This window comes from Hyla sarda, unplaced genomic scaffold (genome assembly GCF_029499605.1).
Source record: "Hyla sarda isolate aHylSar1 unplaced genomic scaffold, aHylSar1.hap1 scaffold_38, whole genome shotgun sequence".
NCBI classification, from domain to species: Eukaryota; Metazoa; Chordata; class Amphibia; order Anura; family Hylidae; genus Hyla; species Hyla sarda.
The window spans coordinates 1-24267 of NW_026610399.1; the positions used below are offsets into that span (position 1 = coordinate 1).

The 24267-nt window shown below is 47.6% G+C and overlaps 4 protein-coding genes and 1 pseudogene across 4 annotated transcripts; 2 read left to right on the plus strand and 3 right to left on the minus strand.

Annotated features, from left to right (window-relative positions):
- Positions 1-531: 531 nt before the first annotated feature.
- On the plus strand, positions 532-1354 carry LOC130332582 (histone H1B-like). Its single transcript, XM_056553743.1, has one exon. It carries the CDS (start codon positions 556-558, stop codon positions 1216-1218), a length of 663 nt encoding a protein of 220 aa, XP_056409718.1. The 5' UTR covers positions 532-555; the 3' UTR covers positions 1219-1354.
- A 3316-nt stretch (positions 1355-4670) lies between these two features.
- On the minus strand, positions 4671-5141 carry LOC130332617 (histone H2B 1.1). Its single transcript, XM_056553788.1, has one exon. The coding sequence runs from the start codon at positions 5087-5089 to the stop codon at positions 4709-4711; it is 381 nt and encodes a 126-aa protein (XP_056409763.1). The 5' UTR covers positions 5090-5141; the 3' UTR covers positions 4671-4708.
- Positions 5142-5394: 253 nt separating this feature from the next.
- LOC130332611 (histone H2A type 1) lies at positions 5395-5922 on the plus strand. Its single transcript, XM_056553783.1, has one exon. It carries the CDS (start codon positions 5430-5432, stop codon positions 5820-5822), a length of 393 nt encoding a protein of 130 aa, XP_056409758.1. The 5' UTR covers positions 5395-5429; the 3' UTR covers positions 5823-5922.
- A 1324-nt stretch (positions 5923-7246) lies between these two features.
- Positions 7247-7806, minus strand: LOC130332618 (histone H4). The gene has a single exon (XM_056553789.1). It carries the CDS (start codon positions 7569-7571, stop codon positions 7260-7262), a length of 312 nt encoding a protein of 103 aa, XP_056409764.1. The 5' UTR covers positions 7572-7806; the 3' UTR covers positions 7247-7259.
- A 4658-nt stretch (positions 7807-12464) lies between these two features.
- Positions 12465-12563, minus strand: LOC130332643 (U2 spliceosomal RNA; annotated as a pseudogene).
- Between the last annotated feature and the right edge of the window lie 11704 nt (positions 12564-24267).

A 24267-nucleotide genomic window follows, 5' to 3' on the forward strand; every position in this document is an offset into this window, starting at 1 on the left:
GCCACCTGTGTTACCCTCCGGGGCTCTCAGCAGCTCCAGGCCGTCTCCGCATCGTGCAATCAGCTTCCTGGACGGTAGATGTTGTAGTAAAGATCCGTGTGATGGTGACCGGTGCCGGGAATAGAAGGAACGATCCCCAGCAGCAGATTTATATTCCCGGATACACAGTGATGAGCAGATCGGGAAGACTGTGACGGAGATCCCGGGGCCTCCTCCCGGCCCCTTCCCGGCACCTCGGCCAGTGACGGTTATAAACCGATAAGTGGGGTTATGGGGAGGAGGAAGTAATGGAGACAACGAGCTCTCCTGTCCGGTTCTTGCCGGTATGGGGCTCTTATCCCGGGCAGGGAAGCACAAGAGGGGAGAGAAGCTTCACCAGGGATCAGACGGGATGGGGCGGGGCCTGTGCTCTGCGTCAGCCAATAACAGCTCAGGAATATGGAAGCACAGCAGCCAATCAGAGCGAAGCCGCTGAATATATAAGAGTCGCCAGCAGCTCCGCAATCTATATTTCTCTTCCGCAGTATTGTTTCCTATAGACGTCAGCGACAAACTATGGCAGAAACCGCACCAGCCGCTGCTCCTCCCGCCGAACCGGCCGCCAAGTCCAAGAAGCAGCCGAAGAAATCAGCCGCAGGGGGCGCTAAGAAAAGCCACAAACCCTCCGGTCCCAGCGTGTCCGAGCTGCTCGTTAAAGCCGTGTCCGCCTCTAAGGAGCGCAGTGGGGTGTCTCTGGCCGCCCTGAAGAAGGCTCTGGCTGCCGGAGGATACGATGTAGACCGAAACAACGGCCGCCTGAAGCTGGCCATCAAGGGGCTGGTGACCAAGGGAACCCTGCTCCAGGTGAAAGGCAGCGGCGCCTCCGGATCCTTCAAGATCAACAAGAAGCAGCAGGAGACTAAGGACAAGGAGGCCAAGAAGAAGCCGGCGGCTGCGGCCAAGAAACCTGCAGCAGCTAAGAAAGCAACCAAATCCCCTAAGAAGCCAAAGAAGGCTCCGAGCGCGGCCAAGAGCCCGAAGAAAGCAAAGAAGCCTGCAGCGGCCAAGAGCCCAAAGAAGCCGAAGGCTGCCCCCAAGAAGGTGACCAAGAGCCCGGCTAAGAAGGCGGCCAAACCCAAAGCTGCCAAGAGCCCTGCTAAGAAGGCGGCCAAACCCAAAGCTGCCAAAAGCCCGGCAAAGAAGGTGACTAAAGCCAAGAAGAGCGCGGCTAAGAAATAATCGGGAGCCTCGTCCTGTACTTATCCCTCAAAGGCTCTTTTCAGAGCCACCACCTCCTCCCACCAGAGCTGTGTAATCACCGCCCGTGTATTTTTCTCCAGACAGCAGAGATCCTGAAGAGAAGGAAGCGCCATCATAGTATGGTGTATTTGGGGAATCCTGTTGGGGTTTACTGGGGCAGAACAGGACAGGAGCGCAGATATACTGAGGGATTAGAGCCCAGGATGTAAGGGGAGGAGGCCGAGGGTTTACAGAAGTCTTGGGGCGTATTGCCAATCATACATATCATTAGGAGACACTTTGACCTCTAACTCCATTGATTTTACCCGAAAACCTTTTGACCCACTAATTTAAAATTTAGCTTTTATTAAATACCCTAACACACTGTAGTATAAAACAAATTGGAGTGGATGGGAAGTGTGTGTGTGTGTGTGTGTGTGTATGTATATGTATATATAATTTATATATACATATATATATAAATAAAGTTTACAATGCATATGCCTTTGTCCTAGATCCTCAACAAGAGACACAAGCTCCCGGCTTGACTATATTCTCCATATTAGAGAAACTGGTATCGTGGTGTTCATATAACATCTAGTTGTATCTGTTTGCGCCTCTGTAACAATTTGTGTCAGTTCTTGAGGAAATGTAAATACTTGTTACAATTTGGCAACATGCAAAGGTTAGAATACAAAGCTCTCACCACCAGGTGTCGCTATTGTAACACTCACTGCAACTGATTTGTATATCCTGAAACTGTAAGAATTTCGTGCAGTGACTAATAGAAAATATTTATTGGAAATTATTAATATTGATTAACCAGAAACATTGTGGTAATTTTAACCATCTACTCTACTTAATAGGTTGTGCACATATGAAGTTACTAACCCATACAGAGAATTACTGGGCATTTTGTTCGATCATGGGGGCGCTCTACTGTACTGCCCCATGTAAATATATATAGAGATTGGAAATAGTGAAGCAGATAGAGCTCCGAGGAATTGTAGGCATAAAAGAGTCTGTATCCGAGGAGCGGGGAATCAGTGTGAACGCCCGAGACCCGGCATCGTGTCATACATGGGGGGCGCTATCATCGCTGAGGATGGGCCCCGCCGCTTCAGAACAAAGATCCATCACAGATGTCTCAAGTGTTTCGGCGGGCTCTAGTTTGTATGAATCAGCCAATAGGATGAAGGGGTGTGGTTAACATGAGCCAATGGTGATGAGACCAGGAGTATAAATATTCTGCTCTGCGATCTCTTCCCATCACTTCTCCGCTGTGTACGTGTACAGAGGATCATGGCCAGGACCAAGCAGACCGCTCGTAAATCCACCGGAGGGAAAGCTCCCCGCAAGCAGCTGGCTACCAAGGCCGCAAGGAAGAGCGCTCCCGCCACTGGTGGGGTGAAGAAGCCTCACCGCTACCGTCCAGGTACAGTGGCTCTCCGTGAGATCCGCCGCTACCAGAAGTCCACCGAGCTGCTGATCCGGAAGCTCCCCTTCCAGCGCCTGGTGAGAGAGATCGCCCAGGACTTCAAGACCGATCTTCGCTTCCAGAGCTCGGCGGTCATGGCCCTGCAGGAGGCCAGCGAGGCTTACCTGGTGGGACTCTTTGAGGACACCAATCTGTGCGCCATCCACGCCAAGAGGGTCACCATCATGCCCAAAGACATCCAGCTGGCCCGCAGGATCCGTGGGGAGCGAGCTTAGATCTGCCCGGGACCCGCATACAACACAAAGGCTCTTTTCAGAGCCACCAAGTTCTCCATAAAATGAGCTGATATCATCATCTTTTTATGTTTTTCTGTCCAGATTGTCTGGCTGAGCTCTTCAATATAATCCCGGCCTTGTTCTCTGTAGTTTGCCCTGTACTGTGCCAGCGGCCGCTTCCATGTGTTACGGGTTATACTGTGACCCTGATCGGTAGAAGAAATATGAAGCGCTGAAAGTGAAAATTAGATTAATCGTGCGCTGGGTCCTAGTGCCGCCTTCCCCGGCCATGTGTTCCTATAATTGGAGATGGTCTGTTAGGGGATTTATGTTCACTCGGTCCTGTTATCGGTTAATATGCCGGCTGCCTGCACCCTTCTCACGGACAGAACATCTCACTGTCCAGGCTGTAATGTAATAGACCATCAGCCCCATCATCCTCACTGATGATCGCTCCCCGCATTACACAGCGGCTGTAATATCCAGGTAATGATACAACTGCTGAGCATAGAGAGCGGAGGAATGATTCCCTTGTATCCATCGCTCCCCCATTATATGCATCTGTACAATCCCAAGCCTCGGGGGCCAGAAGAGCCTCTGCTGTGCACACAACCCCTACACCTGGGGCTTTATCATAAAGTCATCAATATATAGAATCTGGGCTAAGGGAGCGTTCAGTCCTGTATTCCGTTCATTGTGCAACAGCGACATCTACTGTCAGTTTACTGCAATCACATTACTAGATATCAGGTTCCCGTTAATGTTGTGGTTTTCTGTTTCTTTTGCGATCAACTAATTCTGTAAAGGATTACATTCTAATATCTGCTGATCAATAATAAATGTTAACGCTTGATCGTTTGAATATACTGCTAATAGAGATCAGTAATGATCTGGTCCCTGACTTTGAGATACTGATTCTGATGGAGGAAACTGGCATTATCCTTAATACTGTGGTGTCCTCCCTGCTGTGCATTGTGGGACTGCGTCATTATTGTAGTGCAAATTAACGCTAAAGGGTTAACAATGAGCGGTGTGCGCGGTCCCGTCCGATGCCTAATGCTCATTGGCTGATCACAGGACGTTCGGGATTTTAATTTCCCGCTTCTTCCAGACCCGATAACAATGGAGAGATCTCCCCGAGATGTAGAGGCTGATCCTGTGGCTGACTACTACCCTCATCCTCCTTGTTTATCACTTTCGCACAGATGAACATTTTTTGAGATCGTAGAGAAGAATGTGCGGACTAAACTTATTCTGGTGTCACAGCAAAGATAAAGCTGTGAGATAGGACGGGAATTCTGTTCCGCGGTCCTGACCTGAGAGGGAGCGGGGATGAAGTGAGGGCTATAAAGCAGAAAACCGGCCCTGTGCGGAGGATCACATTCCTCTACAGAAACAGTGTTATTCATTACACCGGTTATGTACAGACCATGGGGAGTATAGGAGGGATAATCGGGGACTTCGGGTGGATGAGACTTAGTTACACTGACCAAATGTCAAAAGGGAAACTATAGAGAACTGATCTACAGCGCCCCCCCCCGCTCCACCACAGGAGAATATACACCCTGCAGTCAGTGAGAACCGCAGCCGCCGCTCTGATCTCACCCGATCCCGGAGCAGAATATATATAGTATCAATAGACTGTACTGACAGAATAGCGGCCACATATACAGAAGAGAATACGGGGAATACAGACAGGAGAAGCTCCAGCTCTATTATAGACAATGTGGGTGGCTCTTAGAAGAGCCTTTGGGGTGACAGCAGGAGGCGGAGCAGGTTACTTGGCGCTGGTGTACTTGGTGACGGCCTTGGTGCCCTCGGACACGGCGTGCTTGGCCAGCTCTCCAGGCAGCAGCAGGCGCACGGCGGTCTGGATCTCCCGGGAGGTGATGGTGGAGCGCTTGTTGTAGTGAGCCAGGCGGGAGGCTTCCCCTGCTATGCGCTCGAAGATATCATTCACAAAGGAGTTCATGATGCCCATGGCCTTGGAGGAGATGCCGGTGTCAGGGTGGACCTGCTTGAGCACCTTGTACACGTAGATGGCATAGCTTTCCTTCCTGGTCTTCCTACGCTTCTTGCCGTCCTTCTTCTGAGTCTTGGTCACGGCTTTCTTGGAGCCTTTCTTGGGCGCTGGTGCAGACTTGGCGGGATCAGGCATGATGATCAGTCACAATACTTCTTCACTAGAACAGAGAGAATAATGATGCTTCCTCCTCCCACCGCAGCCGTATTTATAGGCAGCCCATGCAAATGAGAAATGCTGTCTGCTCGCTGTTCTACTGGAGGAGCAAATCATGTGACCTGTGGGAGTGTCATAAGCCCCGCCCAGTGCAGTTTATTGGTGTCTCTTTAATTCTCGTCACCATTGGCTGGATTCAAATATACCCAATCACAGGAGCCGGAGGGCGGAGCAGGAACCTATAAAAAGCAGCAGAAAGGAAATTACGGTTACATCACAGAGAGGCTTCTTTTGAGCGTTTTAGGTTTTACTTATCATTATGTCTGGACGCGGCAAACAAGGAGGAAAGGTTCGGGCTAAGGCAAAGACCCGCTCATCCCGGGCAGGGCTCCAGTTCCCCGTCGGTCGTGTACATAGGCTTCTCCGCAAAGGGAACTACGCCGAGAGGGTTGGCGCCGGTGCTCCGGTCTACCTGGCCGCTGTGCTGGAGTATTTAACCGCTGAGATCCTGGAATTGGCCGGTAATGCCGCCCGGGACAACAAGAAGACCCGCATCATCCCCCGTCACCTGCAGCTTGCCGTGCGCAATGACGAGGAGCTGAACAAGCTGCTGGGTGGGGTGACCATTGCCCAGGGAGGCGTCCTGCCCAACATCCAGGCCGTGCTGCTGCCCAAGAAGACCGAGAGCAGCAAAGCGGCCAAGAGCAAGTGATCGCCGCTTACCCCAGACCCATCCTGAACACCAAAGGCTCTTCTAAGAGCCGCCCACATTGTCTACTACAGAGCTGGCACCGCTGATCTCGGGTGTGATAGGGATCTGCACTTACTGGTCGGTTAGGGGGGGGGGGGGGGGTAACAAGTAAAACAGACATCGGTGAAGTTATTCTGAGCTTTTATAAAAAGTAACAATCCTGTTAGTTGTAACAATGTAACGAACGAGACACTAGAGGGCGGCGGCTGCTGCTTTGTTACACTGAATGTCTGAATATTACAGAAAATAAACGTAATTAAACATCGTTGTATGCTCCGGATCGCGTACTGTGTGTATGCCACCAATAAAGATTCTAATCCTATGCGCAATGCTCGCACAGCTGCCGTTGGTTATAATTCATGACTATAATTAATTTGCAAAGATAAGTAAAAGTCTGGTGTAGATAACCGCACACTGATCACCCTCCCGCTGTCTCGGGTCTGGAATAGGACAGGGACGCGGCTCCACTATATACTCTGCAGGGAAAACCCGGACATAGTGTCCTCTCTCCTTCTACCGCATCAGCCTCACTAGAATCCCCCTGATCGGCCCCTAAAAGGTTTCCCCTCCGCCGCCTTTTTCTTCCTATTTACAGAAACCAGAGGAATGTAGTCACGTGTACAGGGAAGAGGACGAGACAAAGGGAGAAACGACCAGAAGAAGAGCGGGAATTTCAAAATAGTCAACTGCGGTGATCAACCAATGAGCGAACATTCGTGTCTATAACTCCGCCTAGAGTTAACCCTTCATTGCCCTCTTTGTACCAATTACGGTCACAGGTGTCGTGAGACTGAAGCCAGCAGCACCGATCACACAGGCGCATTACACTGCAGAGGACACGATCTACATCACTATAGTAACTGAACTCAGCACTGAGAGGGTTAACTGCAGAAAACAATCCAGGGATCCTGCTTATGAGAACAGGCGGAATATAAATAAATAAATGCAATTTAGTTCGGTGTGAACAGCTCCATTAACCTAAAGGTGTTATAGAGTGAAGGCACATCTATCCGGATAGTGAGACATAGATAATTCTTACCCGGATATTATCAGGAGATCTGCATCTTCTATAACACGGACTCTTTAGGAAGGGAAGTAATGTAATATGGAGGAGAGGAATGATGTAGATGGTGAGAGTAATGATAATCACGGTGGATGAGTGCAGTAGTCAGAACATTCAGGGGAGATCTCCCGGAGCAGATAGTGAAGGAGCAGGAAACACCGACAGACTGATCAAGTGCGGAGATTAAGGCAGAATTGGGAAGAACAAACACCGCAGCCTCCAGAGCACAACACCGATCGCTCAAGTTACAAGTAATTCTAGCCTTTCCATAGAACATGTGGGCGGCTCTGACAAGAGCCTTTGGGTTGATGAGATAGAGCAGAGTAGAAGCAGAATTAACCTCCGAAGCCGTAGAGAGTGCGGCCCTGGCGCTTGAGGGCGTACACCACGTCCATAGCGGTGACGGTCTTCCTCTTGGCGTGCTCGGTGTAGGTGACGGCGTCACGGATGACGTTCTCCAGGAAAACCTTCAGGACACCGCGAGTCTCTTCATAGATGAGGCCGGAGATGCGCTTCACACCTCCCCTGCGAGCTAGACGGCGGATAGCAGGCTTGGTGATGCCCTGGATGTTATCCCGGAGCACCTTCCTGTGCCGCTTGGCTCCGCCCTTACCGAGACCTTTCCCTCCTTTGCCGCGTCCTGACATCCTGTTGGTAGACAATAGAATGAACAAAGTCTGAGGCGCGGCGTCCTAGTTTATATAGCACATAAGCGGACCAGAAGGAGAACTGTAACAAGATAACGTCCTCATGGGCGTTTCCTTTAACTGAATTTACATTTCCGGCCCCTCCCCCTTTTCTTTTGATTGGCTGAACACAGAATCGTTGATGGTTTTGAATTTCCCGCTCACCCTGTAATTCTCCGCTCTGGGAGAGAAGACAATTGTCCCGTGTTATGTGATCTCATATACAGGCGGCTCATTCTGAGGCTGCGAATGCCGGCACTCTCCGTATACAGTGACCCGGAATAATCACCAGGGCCCGTCCTGACATCTCCTGTTCTTATATAGATGAAGAGGAGAGAAATCACCAAAGCTCCGCTATCAGCCAATCGATACTAAGCATCAGGACTATAGATCCGTACAGTGTTAACTCTTTAGTGTCCACATGTTCTGTTTCTTGTTTTATATCTGTACGGAGACTGCGGTGTGTAATGGCTGGGACTGTATATATTATATATAATTACACTGCAGTCACCAGAGCCGATCTCACACACTACATTATGGTCAATGTCCATTCTGATCTCTCACATATTTTCTCCGTTCTCTTTCATCCTACATCGTCAGCCGCATCACCCATTACTTTGGACTAAACTGTATTTCCTTTTAATTTCTATATTACGTCGCCACCTACTGGCTGACATATGATACTACCTCATTGACCTATTTACCGATGAAATTAGATACTAACAAACTCCTAATTAATTACCTCCTAATGTTCTCTTTGTAGCGTCAATCATCCTATTTAGTTATAATTGGTTCATTAATGTTACTTTAATGATTAATTGGTCTTTTCACTCTCATTCCTAAATGTCATCTTCTGCCGGGGCTCGTTCCTACGATCGGTCTCATATACGGTATATTGGGTTACATAGAAAACTATTTACTGCCATCTTGTGGTAGCTGAACACAGTACAGGGAAGAAAAAAACTTCTGAATAGTCTTTACATTCTGCAGCCTTACCACTAGGTGGGGACAAAGTACAGTGCAGCCTCTTCTAGGGATTCGGGCGAGAAAGGGAATGTATTGTACAGTGTATTCTGCCATCTAGTGGCCATAGAACAGATTGCAGCCAAGTTCAATATAAAGTTACTAATTTTGGTCAAGTTTTTTTCTCACCCATAATTTTAGCCATTAATTAATTTGATTGTAATAGTTTTTAATAGAAATTGATGCTTTATTTTTACTAAATTAATATTAATCTCTATTTTACATTAACCCCTTAATGATGCTGTCATTTTTTTATATTGATGTTTTCTTTTATAACCTCTCACTTTTAAAAAGCTGCATATCTTTCAATTTTTCATCCACAGACCCATATAAAAGCTTGTTATTTGCGAAACAAACTACACTTTGTAATGGCACCCTTCATTTTACAACTAAGTTTACAGAAACAAAGTGAAAATTGTAGGGTGAAATAAAAAATAATTATAATTGTGAACCTTTTTTTTTTGGTTCGGGGGGGGGGGGGGGGGCAGGTGGTCCTAGTTTTTTTTTATGTCTTGCATTCTACAGGTTAAAATTATTATATATTTAGCCATTATTTAAACGTTTAAGGGGGGGGGGGGGGGGAGGAGAGATGGCCGCATCATGACAGAGCATCCGACCCAAATCATTCTCCAGCAGAACATTAACAGGGATGTCCTCAGAGACCCCCCACCTCCCGCAAACCTTGGCCTGTACCCCAATCCAGGTACACACGGGCTATGGGCACAGCAGGCCACACACCTCCAATTCCTTTTAAAGCCATGGTTCTTCCAGGGATGATGTCCTCTGTATCCACCACTTCAGGCCGCACCAAGGTAAATGAGGCTCCAGAATCTCGCAAACCCACTGTCACCCACAGTTACACTCTGCAGGTTATACGCTCTTTTCTCCACCGCTCCGGACACCAGAAGAACGTCTGTGTCTCCTCCAGCTGCCGGTGGAGAATTATTTTTGTTGGGGCAAGTGGCACTCAGGTGTCCAATATTTTTTCCAAAGTATATGTTTATTGGAGTTTTCAAGTAAAGAAATATATAACAATACTCTATAGGATAACATGGTACAATACAAACAGGGTGAATAGAACAATAACACTATGTCAAACAGAGCATATGTCCGCTGTGCAAGACAGGCTGATCTTACCTGTGTGAGTCTCCAAATGACACCCGTAAGTGACATCTCATCATCTCATTACCCACACAGAAATGGCTGAAGGCAAATGTCTGGGGTCAATGCAACAAAATATCTTAAGACCGTGGCTCCTGGAGTTAGCGGGTAGGGAAAATAGGAGAGCCAATGAGAGTGGCATCTGTATCCTTCAGCCAGGGTAACAGCATATCATAACTGACACCCACATGAATAAACCGATAAGTATGTAGGTTAACAGGATGGAAAGGGGGGAAGCAGAGAGAGTAGGAGAGGGAAATAAAGGGTAACAAGGATAAGGTCTGTATAACAAAGACACAAATACCTCATGATGCAGAACGGGCTCTGGTTTCACCGGGCATTCCGAGCATGGCAGCATAGTCGGGAGGGGGGGGGGGGGGGAGGCCGGGCGAGGAAAGCAGACAGTGCTTACTATACATTTAGGTAAAGGGTTTCAAAGGCATTAGAGGACATAAAGTCTATCCAGGGTCCCCATACTGATAGAAATTTATCAGATTGATTCCTAGAGTCCACTATTAGCTCCTCCATTCTGTGTATATGGGACACTTCACGGAGCCAGGATGATACCGAAGGGGGTGTTGCAGACCTCCACAATCTAGGGATCACAGTCCTAGCTGCTAATAGCAGGTAATGCAACAGTCGGGCTGAGGTTTTCGGGACAGAGTCCGGTAATATAGACAAAAGGGCCATTTTAGGGGAGAGGGAAAGTGTGGTGGAGGTCAGTTTGGATATTATGTCTAAGATCTGTGTCCAAAAAGGACAGATGGTCGGGCATGTTAGCCAGATATGAGACATGGTGCATCCAGGTGCCCCACACCGCCAGCACATGTCCGACATTTTGGGGTACATTTGAGCAATCAGAGAGGGCACCCGATACTATTGTGTCAGTATTTTGTAGTTTGTTTTGTGTGCTTTGCACGATGTGGAAGACCCGTGGCACCATGAGAATGCCGTCCTCCACTCCCCCTCCGAAATAGTACATTGGAGTTCACGTTCCCAGGCCGAGCAAAAGGCCGGTGTGTCCGCTGTAGAGGCATCTAAGAGAAGAGCATATAGGGTGCTTACAGGTTTTCCAACTGGTGAGGAGGAAGTGCATACTCGTTCAAAGTGCGACAGGTTCCTGTGCAGATGAAGCTGGTCATGGTATGTCTTGTAGAAGTGTCTAAGTTGTGCGTAGTGGAAGCCGTGCATGAACAACAAGGTATCGCCTCTCAGCAGGTCCGGAAGGGGTTTTAGGCCTGATGTGTCTAAGAGGTCTCAGAACCTGGGCGCTTCATATTTATGAAAAGATAGGAAGGTGGATGATTTAACTGCAGGGGGGAAGGCCGGGTTGTTAAAGAATGGGGTCAGGGGACCTGAGGGAGCTGCAAGCGTAGAGTGAGATAGGTATGCCTTGAGTGCTCTAATCACCGACGCTGTAATTGGGGGCGTATTAGCAGGTACCTTTCTAGGAATTAGCCGTCTAGGTAACCACACACATGTCCTAACGTCCCAGTCTGAGGACAGTTGTTCAAGAGCGACCCATTGTTTCCTCGATCCATGTTGTATGCCATCGAGGACCCTCAACAGTACGGTGGCTAAGTAGTACGACAAGAAATCTGGAAGGGCAAGTCCCCCCTCTTTTTTACGTCTATGCAGCACGTGTCTGGCTAAGCGAGGATGACGTCCCGCCCAGACAAAGCCAATCTGGAGCCCAGCGACCTCCCTGAAAAAGGAGCACGGCTGGGAAATTGGTATGCCTGAAAATAGATATAACAAGCGTGGGAGCACGTTCATTTTGAACACATTTATCCTGCCAAGCCACGAGAAGTCCCTACGCTCCCACCTGGCCAAGTCCACGCACAGCGCCTGTAGTAGCGGAGGGAAGTTTAGACGGTACGCATCCTTTTTTTTTTTTTTTTTTTTTTAAAGCCGAGGAACGTGCTCTCGATTCACCCAAAGTGCAAGAAAAAGTGCAAACGTGTTACACTAAAAAAACTTGCACAAAGGATGCGGTCTATCGCAAGCCCTTCTCCGATAGGAGAGAGGTCCCCCAACACACCTTATCCTTCGCCTCCAGACCAAAAGGTACCTGCGAGGTTCCAGGTTCGATGTCCCTTTTCGCCGAAGCTACTAGGGGACCACAAATACTCCTGGCATCCCCCTTGGCGTTAGCCAAGGTATCTGCCCGCAGAGCCGATAACGGTAGGTACCCTGCCAAAGCAGGAGTACCCGGGGTGTTTGCAGGGAGGTGCGGAACCTAATGGCCACACACACCTCCCCTAGACCGCCAGGAGGGACACCCAGAAGGGCTACCGCATCCTGACAAATCCTGTGAACACACAACACGCAAAAAGTGACACAGTGAGACAAAAATAAATAAATAAGTGAATGTGTGCAGATATACTGCCCGGACATCCGGCCGAATCTATAAAAAATTTCTCTGATCCTAGCCAGAAGGCCGGGAATCAAGATGTGAGTGCCAAAAGGTGAAAAGATAATGGTGGCCGTGCTTCAACTCAGTGAGTCCATCCTCCCAGTGAGTTTCGGCACCTCAGGGTCACCACTCCCCGAGGCACAAAAGTACCTGGGCTCTAGACCCTCTCAGCCTCATGGCGAGACCCGGAGGGAACAGGTCACATCGGGGCAGCCGTCGAGCTGATTCCTCAGAACCAGCCCCGGAAAGCCCTGGTACACTTGCATCCTCCATGCAGCACCCATCCCCACCAGCATGAAAACTGATAAGAACAGATACTACACTTGATCTTAGCCAAAAGGCCGAGAAGCGGAGGGAAGTTTAGACGGTACGCATCTACTAAGTTCGCGGGGACCTGAACTCCCAAGGTAGGTAATGTAGTGCGACTGCCACTTAACCCCTTAACGACGCAGGACGTATATTTACGTCCTGCGCCGGCTCCCGCGATATGAAGCGGGATCGCGCCGCGATCCTGCATCATATCGCGTCGGTCCTGGCACTCGTCAACGGCCGGGACCCGCGGCTAATACCACACATCGCCGATCGCGGCGATCTGTGGTATTAACCCTTTAGAAGCGGCGGTCAAAGCTGATCGCCGCTTCTAAAGTGAAACTGAAAGTGACCCGGCTGCTCAGTCGGGCTGTTCGGGACCGCCGCGGTGAAATTGCGGCGTCCCGAACAGCTGACCGGACACCGGGAGGGCCCTTACCTGCCTCCTCAGTGTCCGATCGACAAATGACTGCTCCGTGCCTGAGATCCAGGCAGGAGCAGTCAAGCACCGATAATGCTGATCACAGGCGTGTTAATACACGCCAGTGATCAGCATAGGAGATCAGTGTGTGTAGTGTTATAGGTCCCTATGGGACCTATAACACTGCAAAAAAAAATGTAAAAAAAAAGTGTTAATAAAGGTCATTTAACCCCTTCCCTAATAAACGTTTGAATCCCCCCCCTTTTCCCTTAAAAAAAATCAAACAGTGTAAAAAAATTAATAAAATAAACATATGTGGTATCGCCTTGTGCGTAAATGTCCGAACTATAAAAATATATCATTAATTAAACTGCACGGTCAATGGCGTACGCGCATAAAAATTCCAAAGTCCAAAAAAGCGTATTTTGGTCACTTTTTATACCATTAAAAAAATGAATAAAAAGTGATCAAAAAGTCTGATCAAAACAAAAATCATACCGATAAAAACTTCAGATCACGGCGCAAAAAAATGAGTCCTCATACCGCACTGTACATGGAAAAATAAAAAAGTTATAGGGCTCAGAAGATGACATTTTTAAACGTATAAATTTTCCTGCATGTAGTTATGATTTTTTCCAGAAGTGCGACAAAATCAAACCTATATAAGTAGGGTATCATTTTAACCGTATGGACCTACAGAATAATGATAAGGTGTAATTTTTACCGAAATATGCACTGCGTAGAAACGGAAGCCCCCAAAAATTACGAAATGGCGTTTTTCTTTTCGATTTTGTAGCACAATGATTTTTTTATTCCGTTTTGCCGTGCATTTTTGGGTAAGATGACTAATGTCACTGCAAAGTAGAATTGGTGACGCAAAAAATAAGCAATAATATGGATTTTTAGGTGGAAAATTGAAAGGGTTATGATTTTTAAAAGGTAAGGAGGAAAAAACGAAAGTGCAAAAATGGAAAAACCCTGAGTCCTTAAGGGGTTAAAGGGATAGGCCGATTTCAGCGCTTCTATTACTTGGTGAGGGATGTTGATGTTCAGAGCCTCACATTTAGTGGGGTTGAGCTTATAGTTACTATAAGAGGAAAACTTACACAGGGTGGACATGAGCGAGTGGAGTGACGTATGAGGGGTAGAAATGAACAACAATAAGTCATCGGCGAAGGTCGAGCATTTGTAATGGCACAGTAGTGTCTGCAGGCCCCGTATGTCTGGATTCGACCGGATATCATTAAGGAGGTGCTCCATGCACAGTACATATAGCAGTGGGGAGAGTGGGCATCCCTGCCTTGTGCCATTACAAATTCCAAAGGGGGCTGAGAGTTGGCCGTTTATGCGAAGCTGAGCCGTCGGATTAGTGTATAGTGCCAGAATACGTTCCAGCATCACCCCGCCCACGCCAATCTGAGACAGAGTGGCCAATAAGAATTGCCAGTCCTCCCGATCGTCCAGTGAGAGTAAGAGCATCGGGATATTGGGAAGCCCTTAAATGTGTATTAAGAGGTGTTTTAATGACCCATGGGGCGAGACTTAAGAGGGAAAAGGCGGCTAAATATCAGGAACTTATTCGAACCCTACAGACACTGGAAACCCAACACAAACAGACCCAACTAGAGAGCACTTTTCGGGAACTGATAAAAGTACGCCATGATCTACTTTCCCACCTCAATGACAGATACCGCTACTATAGACAGGTCACGGGGAAAACATTCTATGAGTGGGGTAATAGAGCGGGTCGACTATTAGCTGCTGCCCTTAAGGCGAAAAAGTCCACATTATTTATCCCAGCGATTCGCACTTCTGCGGGCTCCACCTCTTTTCTTACACCGGACATTCTTTCTGCTTTCCGTTCTTACTACTCTGCTCTTTACAACTTGCCAAAACCTCAGGTCCCGACCTCTTCTGCAGAGGCTTCTCCCTCTTTAGAGCAATACATAGCATCAACGGCACTCCCTGAACTTCCCCAAGATGTGACCCAGTCACTAGAATCTCCATTCTCCTCAGAGGAACTGATGAGGGCGATATCTTCCTTAGCGGCCGGCAAGAGCCCGGGACCTGATGGTTCCACTGCCAAGTTCTACAAAATACTAGGTACTGACCTCTCTCCCACATTACTCTCAGCTTTTAACTCCATTTGAGGTGACACCCCGCCCCCTGCCTCCTTCCTGCGCGCCTTCATTACTGTCATCCCAAAGGAGGGTATGGATCCCTAGCTCTGCCCCAGCTACCGACCTATTTCTCTAATTAACAGTGATGCTAAACTGTTTGCAAAACTTATTGCGAATAGGTTGGCAGACCACATGCAGTTTCTCGTCCACCCTGATCAAGTAGGTTTTATACGGGGGAGGGAGGCCAGAGACAATACCCTAAGGGTGTTCTCGGTTCTCCATGGTGCCCGATCACATGATATCCCATTATGCCTGCTCTCTTTGGATGCAGAAAAAGCCTTCGATCGGGTGGACTGGGGATTTCTGCATGCCACCCTCTCCCAAATTGGACTGGGTGCAGTCATGAGGTCGCGCATAATGGCACTTTACTCCCACCCTCAGGCCCAAACAAGGATAAATGGTCATCTGTCGTCTCCCTTTGACATTGGCAATGGCACGAGACAGGGGTGTCCTCTCTCCCCACTTCTATTTGTGCTTTGTATGGAGCATCTCCTTGTAGATATTAGACAGAATCCGGACATCACAGGCCTCTCACTGTCCTCGGGCCATTGCAAATGCTCGGCATACGCAGATGATCTTCTTCTCTTTCTCTCCTCACCTGTCACCTCTCTCCCTTCACTACTCGCTTCTATACACAGATTCTCTGCCTACAGCAGTTATAAATTGAATACTTCCAAAAGTGAGGCCCCTTAATGTGAACCTCCCCCCTATGACGGATAAGATGCTACGGCACTCCTATTCCTTTCAATGGCAATCAAAATACCTAAAATATCTAGGCATTCGTGTCCCAGCTAACCCTGCTGACACCTACACTCTCAACTTTCCCCCCTTTCTATGCGCCCTGAAGTCGGACCTGTTGACGTGGGATAAAACTGATGTTTCATGATTAGGTAGAATTAACATATTTAAAATGATTGTACTCCCACGACTCCTCTACCTGTTCGCGGGTATACCCACTCATATCCCTCGGACCTTCTTCCAAGCATTGTCCTCCCTACAAACTAGATATGTATGGGCGAATAAACATCCCAGGTTAGCTAGACACATACTTATTAGGCGTAAGAATGACGGAGGACTGGCTCTTCCTGACTTCCTTTCATACTACCTTGCGGCTGTCCTTTCTAGAGTGTTGGACTTGTTCCGTACAACTGATAGAAAACAATGGGTTTCCCTGGAAAGTGCTCTATCTGGCAGAGATATTAGGGCTATCTTATGGACGAGTACACACATGACCTCCCCCCTCCCTAGACCCCCCATATATGCCTCCATTATGCGTGCCCGTTTGACTTACCTGAGACGCTCCCCCTTTCTCTCTCCTGACGGACCGCTCACTCTGCTCTTTGGTAATGCAACATTCCCACCAGCTTTTCAAGCTCGTACCTTTCTGACCCTACCTCGCTCTGAAGGCACAACCTTTCATACTCTCACACGTGGTGGGGATCTGAAAACCTTTAGTGAACTTTGCCCAAGTACCCCGACTACACCATTATATCAGTTCCAATATGCCCAGCTATCTCACTTTTACCACACCAATAAACATGGCTTGGCTCTCAATCGTCCCTTGACATCGATCGAGCGCCTTGGTGCTGAATCGCACCCTTCCAAGGGTCAAATTAAGATACTATACACCCTCTTTTTAGACAGCTTTGCCTCTCCCCCACTTAGATTTAGGTCCTCATGGGAATCTGAATTGGGACACACGATTAGCGATACAGACTGGCACAGGGCGATATCAGTTTGTCACAAAATGACGATTTCCTGTAGAACGCAAGAGACCAACTACAAAGTGCTGACCAGATGGTATAGAGTCCCATCCTTATTGGCCCATATATATCCTGGGGTCTCGGAGATGTGTTGGAGATGTGGAGTCAACAGTGGTACTATGACCCATATTTGGTTCACCTGCCCATCACTTGACTCCTATTGGACGGGCACTTTGAAACTCATGTCCAAGCTAACCTCCCACACACTCCCCAAGACCCCGGAACTGACGTTATTATCCATTCTACCCCCGTCGCTTCCTAAATATTCGACCCTCCTTCTACACTATGTGTTGATGGCTGCCAGATCGGTGATCCCCAGGATATGGAGATCTCCCAGACCTCCAACCCTCTCGTCCTTGCTCCAAGAAATATCACATATTTGTAGAATGGAGGAACTGATGGCGGTCTCGGAACAGCAGATTGACAAATACCAGCATATCTGGGGTCCTTGGCTTGCCTTTATGTCATCTGGGGAATTTGAGTCCTTTCACTTGGAGGCATAATGTGATACACCTGTGCTCAGCTGCCATTCTCTTCAGTACTACCCTGGTGGCCGCGGATCTGGAGGTAGCCGGTCCTGCCAGACTCATGAGGTACGTCCTTCTCTAGCTCGCCTGCTTCCCTATTCCCTCTTCTCCTTCTAACATCCGTCTTACCTTCTTGTTCTTGTTCTACTTTGGTCCATCTGCCCTTTCCCTTCCCTCTCTTCTCTCTTGACCTGTGTGACTGTGCTTATACCCTCCATAACTTGACGGCCCTTCCCTACACCTGGCCTACGCCCTTATTGAGATTTACATTCCAGTTATTGTTTTTTTTTTTTTTTTTTTCTCATGTTCTCTCTGAATTGCATTGTTATATTGAATATAACCATTGTCATGCTGTGAGAAGCTCCTCTATTATATTGAACTGGCCGCCCCACGAGCGCATCGAAGAGAGTCACTCATACCATTCTTTTTTCCTGTAAGATGCTTTTGTTGTTTTAGTGTCTTGTATGCTATTTTTGAAAATAAAAAAATTACTTTGAAAAAAAAAAAATAATAATAATAATACTACCACACACTGCACTCTCTGAATATAATACTACCACACACTGCACCCTCTGGTAGTATTAGATTTAGAGGGCACAGTGTGTGGTAGTATTATATTCAGAGGGTGCAGTGTTTGGTAGTATTAAATTTAGAGGGCACAGTGTGTGGTAGTATTATATTCAAACACTGCACCCTCTGAATATAATACTATCACACACCGCACCCTCTAAATATAATACTATCACACACTGCACCCTCTAAATATAATACTATCATACACTGTACCCACTGAATAAAATACTACCACACACTGTGCCCTCTAAATCTAATACTACCACACAGTGCATTCTCTGAATATAACTTGCTGTGCAGTGCACCCTCTGAGTAAAATACCGTAATGTAGTGTGGCCCCTAAAAAACATACCACCCCAGAAATTCCTCATAATATACACTATACTTCTGAAAGGCAAAACACTCTGGGGGAGATTTATGAAAACTTGTGCAGAGGAAAAGTTGCCCAGTTGTCCATAGCAACCAATCAGCTCGCTTCTTTCATTTTCCAGAGGCCTTGTTAAAAATGAAAGAAGTTAGCTGATTGGTTGCCATGGGCAACTGGGCAACTTTTCCTTTGCACAGGTTTTCATAAATCTCCCCCTCTGTGCCTTCACATATAGTAATAATGCCCCATCTTGTGCCCCTACATATAATAATTATGACCGTCCTGTCCCCCCCACATAATAATGCCCTCTGTGCTGTGCCCCTCACATATAATGCTCCTGTCATATGCCCCACACATTTAATGCCCCCTGTGCTGTGCCCTTCACATATAATGCCCCCATTATTTGCCCCTCAAATATAATGCCTCCATCATGCGCCCCTCATATATAAAGCCCCCATCATGCATCCCGCACATATAATGCCCCCATCATGTGTCCCGCACATATAATGCCCCCATCATGCGTCCCACACATATAATGCCCCCTGTGCTGTGCCCCTCACATATAATGCCCCCATCATGCACCCCTCACATATAATGCCCCCCTGTGCTGTGCCCTTCACATATAAAGCCCCATGTCCTGTCCCCTCAGGGGGCATTATATGTGAGGGGCACAGCACAGGGGGCATTATATGTTTGGAGCACATGACAGGAACATTATATGTGAGGGGCATAGCACAGGGGGCATTATATGTGAGGGGCGCATGATGGGGGCATTATATGTGAGGGGCACAGCACAGGAGGCATTATATGTGAGGGGCGCATGATGGGGGCATTATATGTGAAGGGCACAGCACAGGGGGCATTATATATGAGGGGCGCAGCACAGAGGGCATTATATGTGAGGGGCGCATGATGGGGGCATTATATATGAGGGGCACATGATGGGGAATTATGTGTGAGGGACACAGCACAGGGGGCATTATATGTGTGGGACACAGCACAGGGGGCAATATATGTGAGGGGAACAGCACAGGGGGCAATATATGTGAGGGGCACAGCACAGGGGGCATTATAAGTGTGGGGCACGGAACAGGGGGGCATTATATCATATAATGCCCCCCTGTGCTGTGCCCCACACATATACTTTATATGTGTGGCACAGCACAGGGGGCATTATGTGAGGGGCACAGCACAGGGGACATTATATGTGAGGGGCACAGCACAGGGAGCATTATATGTGTGGGGCACAGAACAGGGGGCTGTATATTATATAATGCCCTCCTGTGCTGTGCCCCACACATATAATGCCCCCTGTGCTGTGCCCCACACATATAATTTATATGTGTGGCACAGCACAGGGGGCATTATGTGAGGGGCACAGCACAGGGGGCATTATATGTAAAGGGCACAGGACAGGGGGCCCCCCTGTCATGTGCTCTTCACATATAATGCCCCCTGTGCTTTGCACTGCAGACCCTCATTAAATATTCCCTTTTCTCTGACCCCCCCCCCCCCCCTCCTCCTAACAGTGGCGCATATCCTGTTTCCCTAATCCCCTGGACCCTGAGCATACCCTTACTTACAGTATGCAGGCCACGGGGACGGGTCCTCCAGGCGCCGGCGCGATGATGTGACGTCATCGCGCCGGCCTTTAGTGGATCTTGTCCCCGCAGCTCACACGCTGTGTACTCACAGTGTGTGTGTAAGGTTAGTGAATGGTGGAGCCGGAGCTTACAGCTTCGGCTCCACCATACTAGGGAGCGGGGGGGGGGCAATTGACTCACATGTGGATCCGCCATCTTAGCTCTCCGATAGCCTGGAACGCTGTAAAATTGAGTTTAATGAAGCTGTTTGCGCAATAGAATTGCAGCGATATTCACATTAGTTGCAAATCAAATTGTTCATGAAATTTGTTACGAATTCGGGTTCGTCAACTTCGATTCACTGATCTCTAGAAAAAAATTAAAATTCCTCGTATGAATTCACCTGGGTTAGGTTTTGCTCTGCTTGTCCCTTTTGCACACATCATACAGAGACTCATGTGTTTCTAAGTTACAAATGAGTCTTCATAGAATTATAAATATAAAAAGCTGCTCATTCGTGGTGTCTGGTGTTCATGTGAGGGGAGCTTAGCTGCAATACCGGATGCAGTCACATGAGGGCATTGTGTCTTTTTTGTAAAGTACCGTGTACAGGGCTATATTTTTCACTAGGTAGTTGGGGGCCTGTGAAGAAAATAAATAATTATTTTCAATTCTATTATGCACTGCTGAGATGTGACGTAGCTGCCCCACTCTGTACAACACTGCACTGCTCACTGAGGGGACAGGACCCGCCGAACTGAAAAAGGAGGCCTTTCTGTCATCTGGTGTAAAGATTTTTGCTACCCTAGGCCAAATCCCCACTCCGTCTCACAGGACAGATATAGGATCAGTGGTGGAACTAGTCCCATGACAAAATAAAAAAAAAAAATATATATATATATATATATATATATATATATATATATATATATATATATAAATTAAATCTCTCTGTAGGGGGGGCGTGGCTTGACGCGCTCGGGACAAGTCGCATGGTCTGAGAGCTCCTGGCGGACCGCTTTATTAGAGGCCATATACACTGATATGGGAGGCAGATCGCACAGTAAAAAGCACAAGAAGAAACCTAAAAGCACCGGAGACAAACCTAGGACCATCCCGGCTTATTTTCAGCCCCTACAGACCTCAGACGCTGGACCGAGGCCTCCACCAGTGCTGCAGCCTCGATTTGGAAACGCTGCGCAGCATACAGTTTCCTCAGCTTCCGGCTCCCCGGTTAGCACGGAGCGCACAGGAGAGGAGTGCTCGCAATCGGAGACCTCAATACCCCCACTAAAGATGTCGGCAGCTACTGGAAAGCCGCACCAACCGAAGGCACCTCCTCAGACTCCACTGCCTCAACGTGATGCAGCGCGAAACCCCCCGAACACACAGCAGCACAGCATGAAGGGGTGCGTGGCCTCCTCCCAGGCCGCCATTACGCCTGCCCGGAGTGACGCCCCCCCCCCTTACAAGTAAGATCTGACATGAGAGGTGAGCTGAAACTTACCCAAACTCTGTTACAAACCTCAGGAACGATCTCACAGACCCCTAAGTATACCACTATGCCAGATACTATTAACCCCATATGTACTGATCAAGCTCGGCAGTCTATCAGTACAAATATAGATGCTGCAGCTCCTCCTCAACTCTCATATCCACCCAAGTCAACCCAGACGGTGCCACAACCACCTTTAAAACCTGCTCCTCTCTCTAAGGGACTTCCATCAGCAACTACACCTAGTATCTCCGCTGAGACATATACCCACTCTAACAATATCACTAGTGATTCCCATCTACCACTATCAACCTCTCAGCAACCTGTTTCTGGTCCTCCTGCAATAAATGCTGTTGACTGGGCGGAAGCTATGGATTCAGACATCTCCCATTCTGAGGATGAGATACGAGATTCCACAGAAGATAGTGACACCCCTGAATATTGGGGCGCTAGCCCACCCGCCAAGAAGAAGTTATTCAAAACTCCACTGAAGGCGAAAACAGCCGTAGCGAAGGGTGCAGACCACTCCTCTTCAGATGAAGCTCTCATAGGCAAGAAACAAAACCTTAGAAGAGCCCGTGGAGCTGACAGACCCACCCTCACTGTTGATACGATTTCTGACTCTTCCTTACCCACCCCTGAAATGGCAACTAACACACTGAAGGACCATCCGGAACTACAGGCCTTGCTGGCTCTAATTCCGACCAAATCGGACATCCAGAATATGGCAAATGACCTGCGCCTTGCTTGGAAAAAAGACCTCAAACCGGTCAAATCAGACATCACTCAACTTAAAGACAAAGTACAATCGCTTGAGGAATTTCGTACTACTGCCTCCGCTCAGATTCAAACCCTACAGGAGGCGACTAAAAACCTCTCTCTTCACCAAGCGGCGGAAATAGATCATCTTGATGACCTAGACAATCGCAATCGGCGAAACAATATAAGAATCAAAGGACTGCCTGAATCCGTTTCCCCACAAGACATTACAACTACCTTACAAAAAATATTTAATGAAATCCTCCAGAAGCCTTTAGACACACCCCTTGAACTGGGTAGAGCTCATAGGGCTCTTAGAGCAAAAAATCCGGATCCAGCCAAACCAAGGGATATCATTTGCAGAGTGCATCACTACCTCGTGAAAGAGGACATCATGAAAAAAGCGAGATCCCTGAAGAATCTCACCTACAATAGCCATCCCATTTACTTGTTCCCGGATCTTTCCCTCCGTACCCTCAAGCTAAGAGCAGCTCTTAAACCGCTTCTGCAACTCCTGAATAACGCCCGAATTGTGTATCGTTGGGGCTTTCCCTTCTCACTAATTGCTAAGTACGATACCACTACAGCAACGCTAAGACATCCAATGGATTTACAGAACTTTCTGAATACTTTTCGTCTCCCTCCAATTTCTCTTCCGGAATGGGATAGAATGTTTCGCCTTACCTCTTATCCACCGATAGCCCAGCTTGCTCATAAACGCAATGCTCCCACCCAGCAAGACACCTAACCGATGTCACAGAAGACTTCTCTGATGAGACGCAAAACCTGATGTACATTCACCATAACCTTGTCGTCAACACTACACTAACTTTCCTTGACAACAAATACCTGTGAGGGCCATCTGGCCCAGTTTCTGTTACTTTACTATTACTTGAACGCCTTTTCCATAACCGTTGTCTGGACCCAGAAGCACCTACTGACTTGTACTTAGATATTGAGTTTGAATGTCTGTCTTCTAATGTCGCATTATTCACTAGTGTTGCTCACGAATATTCGCAATTCAAATATTATTCGCGAATATCGCATATTCGCGAATTTGCGAATTTCGCGAATATAGCGCTATATATTCGCAATTACGAATATTCGTTTTTTTTTTTTCTTTTTTTTCACAGTACACATCACAGTGATCACCCCTCTCTGCTTCCAGCTAGTGTGGTGTAAAGAAGGCTCTAATACTACTGTGTGAGACTGGCGTGCGAAAATTCGCATATGCTAATTTCCGCATATGCGAAGTTACTCGTATGTTAATTTTGTATATGCTAATATTCACATATGTTAATTTCCGCATACGCGAATTTTCGTATATGCGAAAATAAAACGAATATAACAAATATGCGAATATTCGCGAATATATGACGAATATTCGTCCATATATTCGCGAATTCGAATATGGCCTATGCCGCTCAACACTATTATTCACCTCCGCACTTAGAAAGTGGATCTTGGTCAAATCCCTGACACATATTTTTGACTCTACTTTCTTTTACTACACACTTAGAGACCAATGCAAGAAAAAAGCACAGGGCTAACTATGACCTGTTGCCTCCCATACACTCGCTACTACAAAGAGATGGCTTTGCTTTCTCTTTAATAGTTAATTGCCTCACTGTACCCTGCAGTGGTTGTCATGGCCTACACCATGACCCATGTTCTTTAAGTCCTTTTTTTTTTTTTTTTTTTTTAGCGGTTCTAATTTTTGACCTAATTTGTTATAGCCTGTAGATTTACCCTAGCGAGACTTCTACGTTACCCCCACTAGTTGCATGATTGGACTGGTTCCAGTCTTACTATTGGCCCTTATGGCCCTTTCTTGTAGACACCGTGTACTCATTCCCTTATGGGTACTTCCTTTTTCTACTACTACACTCCCTCCTAATTCATCTCTCCACTTTTTCTTCTTTTACAGGACCATCTTCCTCCAACCTAGCTTGCCGTGCAGACTGGACCGACCGGGGTGCTGTCGTGCCTGGCCCATATGGTGTCCACCTCTCCTAACCAAATATGTCGACTGATCTTAAACTTGCCTCCCTCAACATACAGGGATTTAATACGCCTGAGA